Source organism: Syngnathus scovelli, chromosome 17, assembly GCF_024217435.2.
Source record: "Syngnathus scovelli strain Florida chromosome 17, RoL_Ssco_1.2, whole genome shotgun sequence".
NCBI lineage: Eukaryota > Metazoa > Chordata > Actinopteri > Syngnathiformes > Syngnathidae > Syngnathus > Syngnathus scovelli.
Genome location: NC_090863.1, coordinates 10,009,936 through 10,014,484, shown reverse-complemented (window position 1 = coordinate 10,014,484; position 4,549 = coordinate 10,009,936). Strand labels below are relative to the sequence as shown.

The window sequence follows — 4,549 nt, the reverse complement described above, 5'->3', positions numbered from 1 at the left end:
TTTGCATTCCAACACAACAACAACTGGAAACAACAACCGGATTTAATGGAATCTGCTTATGTGCTGGTGTTATCAGCTGCTGCCTCACTGAGAAAAAAAACACTATTTGGGATTATGTGATCTTGTTTTGTAATTCCTCCTATAAAACACCTCGCTCCATTCTGATTACATTGATATTTCATTCACATTTTTTTTTCAAGCATCCTTTGTTTGGCCCATCCATCCGTCCATTTTCAACGCCGCTTAACCACATGACAGTAAATAATTGTTTACGTCAAATATGGCTACATTGTGTCTTGCTGCTTTGATCCTAACAAGTTGAAATTCAAAATTCTAAAAATCACTACAGTACAGTCAAACATATACACATAAGGCTTAGCAATATATTCATATAACACTACTGTATATGTGTTGAGTAGCTTGGAGAGTCAACAAATACATTCGGAACATAACCATACATTCCTGTGCGGTAAGGAAATAATCTGTTTGCCCCCCCCTCTACACACACACACACACACACACACCCCATCACCCCATAAAACTGATTCTAGAGAGACAATTCCCCTCTTGGAACTATTTGGCCAACCCTGCATTTTACACCAAAGCTGCTTTTAAGATGATGCGCTTTGATTGAATCTGTTACAGCTTAAAGCTTTATCTCCGCTTGTATTTCTGCAGCTCTTAAGGGTACTTGGAAGTTGTACCATTGCACCATTAATAGTAATGTCATGTCTTTCAATATGAATGTGTTTGTCATGTAGATATACTTGCAGGAATGGGGTCATTCCCATTCAAAATCCCAAAACATAATCCACTCCCACCGGATTGATACATTTGAGATTAATAGAGAATCTTTCCTTAGAAAGCCATTTGTTGATACTTAAAAGCTACGTTGAGTGGAGAGAGTGATTTTATGTACATATTATGTACAAGGACAGAGATTGCTTGTTTGTTTTTGAGAAGTGCATAATGTTCAAGTGGTTGGAGAAAGTGTTTTTATGTTTTCACCTTCAAACACACCCAATATATAGTTTTAAGAGTCATGAAAGATTTTATAGTGTACACTGAGGCAATAAAAATAATGGCTTTAAATCCCAAATAGTACATATATTTGAAAAACCTTATATATGACGCTACAGGTTTACAAATGATTGTTTAATTTCAAATCCATTGAAGGGAAAGTCAATGAAACTGTCAAGTCACATGACCAATTGAAATCCAATCACCATTTCCCTGTTTATTTACTTAGGATTCTTACAAAAGAACATTAATCCAACATTTTACATTCTTGATGATCTTTTTCCAATCCCTGTCTACATTTGTTTGACCATTTGTTTTGAGTGTTGATGCACAGCCTCCACGAAAGCGCCCACATTCTCTGGATCCATATCGGGATAAAGACCGTGGCCCAGATTGGCGATATAGCCTCTGGTGCCGAAACCTTCCAGCATGAGCTTCACAATTTCAGAAATGCGTTCCTGTAAAAAAACCAAGGGGGGTGGGGTCTCAAATAAATGTTTCTCTTTGTTATTTAACACTCCTCACACACATGCACCCACAAAAGAGCATGCCAACCTGTTCCAAAGGCGGGTTTGTTTCTTACCTTGGGAGCATAAAGCGCACATGGGTCCATGTTTCCCTGAAGGCTAACCTTTCCTCCTGTCCGCTCACTGAATTAGAAAAAGGACACACACACACGTGCACACACACACGCTTAGTGTACCTCATTCTTGGGACTTTTTTTCCCAAGTCGTTTGCATCAAAATACACGTGTGCGTACCTGGTACCTCGCTTGCAGAATGTAATCTGTCCCATTGCAACACTCGAACGAGCTCTTATCACTTGCACATGCTCAGTGTAAAAGATCTACGTATGCCCGTATCCCGTGTGCATGCGTGTGTGTGTGTTTTACCGTGCTGAGCGTGGGTCAATGGTCCAGTCAAGCCCGACCACTTCGTAATGAGACTGAGACAGAGATTCGAGAGCGTAATGTGCGTCCTTCGCAAAAACGATCTGTTCATACACACATGAACACACAGAGTAAGTACTGATGAATTTTGAGAAACATGAAGGCAACTTATTGGTGCAGTGCTGCCATCTACTGGCTAATTAAAGTAATTACATGGGTAAATGAAGTCTCTGGAAATAGTGTGTGCGTGCATGTGTGTTTTTTCTCTCTTACCATGGGAACTTCCTGTCGCGCCTCCTTGAGTTTCTCTTTGACGCGGCGAGCAATGTCATGAAGATAAGGCAGCGAGAACGTCTGAAACTCCACCGGCCCCAAGATGCCGGCGTGGGACTCGAACACCTGCAGAGCCTGTTCAATGAGAGGTGAGACTTTTTAATACAATCCAAATATTTTGATGCAGTACACTAAACAATAAAACAGTATATTATGTCGATTTGATATTTCCAGTTGAGAATCATCATATTGTATCTGTAGGAAGCCTGACCTGGGCTCCAGCTGCAACCTGACCCAGCAGGTATTCAACTATGACATCCGTGAGCATCTTCAGCAGCATGTGGCTGGCTTCAGGATGTTGGTACAGCCAACGCTTTGCCTTTGAGTGAGTGTTGGAACCGCCGCCTTCTATCATATAAGACATGAGCGTCCACTGTTAAGGGAATGCAAATGGTTAAGGAGCGAAATGGACAAAATTTAACACTTCCAGATTGCTCTCAGAACCTCACCGGTGCTCCGGTGAATCCTATGAGGGGCACTTTGCCTTCAATCTTGTGTCTGGTCAGCGAGATGGCTTGGAAAACGTAACCCAGTTCTTTGGCTACATCCACTTTCACACGCAGACGCTGCAAGTCTTCTGGCTCCTTCAGGGGCTCTGGGAATGTAGGACCTTTACCTGGCACCATCTGGACATCCATACCCAGTGCCTGAAGGGAGCAAGGGAAGGATCATGATCAACAATCAAATCTAAAGTATTGGTTAAAGCTCACCTGTGGCACAACGAGGATGTCCGAAAAGATGATTGCAGCATCGAATGGAAAACGCCTCAGAGGCTAAAACAGAGAAAAGTGAAAACAATCACATTTAAATGATAACAATATAATGATATGAAAAGTATAATATGAATTTGTTCATGAATAAGATATTTTGAAGTGAAACTTGAAAGCTGTCATGTCATAAAGCAAACCTCAATGCCATACCTGCAACGTAAGCTCGCAGCAGGCCTCTGGCGAGCGGCATGTTTCAAAAAAGTCCTTCCCTGCCCTGAACTCACGAAACTCTGCACATGTGACAAGATGTTATTAATGCTGGACAGTTAACCAGTTGTGTAGTTAGTTTAATGAACCAGCAAAGAGCTCCCAGTACCTGGTAAGTATCTTCCAGCTTGTCTCATACACCAGACGGGGACATGCTCGGTTTGTTCACCTCGAGCTGCTCGTAGGAATGTGTCATTCTGGAGTTGAGGAAAGTCTTTAGGGCTAGAGGGAACATAAGAATGTCTCAGGTACAAAACATATAAATAGCATAAATTGTTTTTTTTACCAATATGAGGATTTTTAGCCAGTCTATTAATGTCTGCCAGTGAAGTTCTGTTATCTAAACTATGCTGTCCCACTCCCCAGTGGTGGCGAAGTCAGATAAGACTAGCGTGCATCTTATCACCTCCCAGCACCATTGAGACAGTTGAATAAAAGGCAGTGTAATATAAAGAATCCCCAAATCCAACATTTAAATTAAATATGGGGAACCATCTTATTATATTGCATTGCTGTCGCCTGTTTTGTTGCCAAATATGTTTGAGACAATACACATTAAGAATATACAGTTCTCTAATTACACTGATAACTACAATTATTACAAGGTTAAAGACACATTTGAAAAATATAATCATTGACAACTCTAAATGTCAATACGTTTGGCAATCTTTTCAAATATAGACCTGCCAAGTCATGCTTTCATAACGATGAGAGACGACTTGTTTTCATAGCAGCTAATGTAGCAGGCTAGTAGTACTACTGTAATAACAGTACAATACCAAGAGGACTACTCACAGTATGAGTTCACCCTTGCTCATGTCGGCCAAGATGTGGAAGAGACAAGCTTTTTGTTTTGGAAGACGTCTGCTGAGACATGCACCACCTCTACTAACACTTTTACTCGGGCAGACTCCCGTAGTAACTGTCACTCGCAGGGCGCGGCCATCTTGGACTCACGTGACGACAACAGAACCTTCAAAATTTTCAAAATAAAAGAAGTTATTTCAAAATGTCTAAATGGATTTGAATTTCTTGTTTTTCTCCCACATTCCAAAAACATTCATTTAAGAATAATTTCAAGAGTCTAAAATTGAGTGTGAATGTATATGCCTTGTGAACTGCAACACATCAACCTGCATTTTTTTTGTTTGTTTTTTTGTAATTGGAGGTCTTGTACTTACTAATTAAGTATGGGTTATTAGTCGCGCCTCATTTTACATAATTCTGCTACCCAAGACAAAAAGCAGACAAATCACCGGATCACAAATTTGATGGATCAATGAATACAGCAAATTGCCCAAATTCTGTTCCGCGGGCCAAATCTGGCCAG

At 40.7% G+C, this 4,549-nt stretch overlaps 1 protein-coding gene across 1 annotated transcript; it reads right to left on the bottom strand.

The window, feature by feature from the left end:
- Positions 1–1,211: 1,211 nt before the first annotated feature.
- urod (uroporphyrinogen decarboxylase) lies at positions 1,212–4,192 on the bottom strand. The gene is made up of 10 exons (XM_049747560.1): positions 4,015–4,192; positions 3,329–3,441; positions 3,163–3,242; positions 2,953–3,015; positions 2,692–2,889; positions 2,454–2,615; positions 2,183–2,317; positions 1,913–2,013; positions 1,604–1,670; positions 1,212–1,478 (listed from the first exon to the last, which is right to left on the bottom strand). The coding sequence occupies exons 1-10, from the start codon at positions 4,035–4,037 to the stop codon at positions 1,314–1,316; spliced, it is 1,107 nt and encodes a 368-aa protein (XP_049603517.1). The 5' UTR covers positions 4,038–4,192; the 3' UTR covers positions 1,212–1,313.
- Positions 4,193–4,549: the final 357 nt, after the last annotated feature.

Bases quoted from the DNA above. Each gene is read 5' to 3' on its own strand.
- urod (XM_049747560.1), bottom strand. From the start codon at position 4,037: ATGAGCAAGGGTGAACTCATACT. The intron at 3,442-4,014 runs GTGAGTAGTCCT...TGTTCCCTCTAG, and splicing joins AGCAAGGGTGAACTCATACT to CCCTAAAGACTTTCCTCAAC. The intron at 2,014-2,182 runs GTAAGAGAGAAA...GTGTATGAACAG, and splicing joins CGCGACAGGAAGTTCCCATG to ATCGTTTTTGCGAAGGACGC.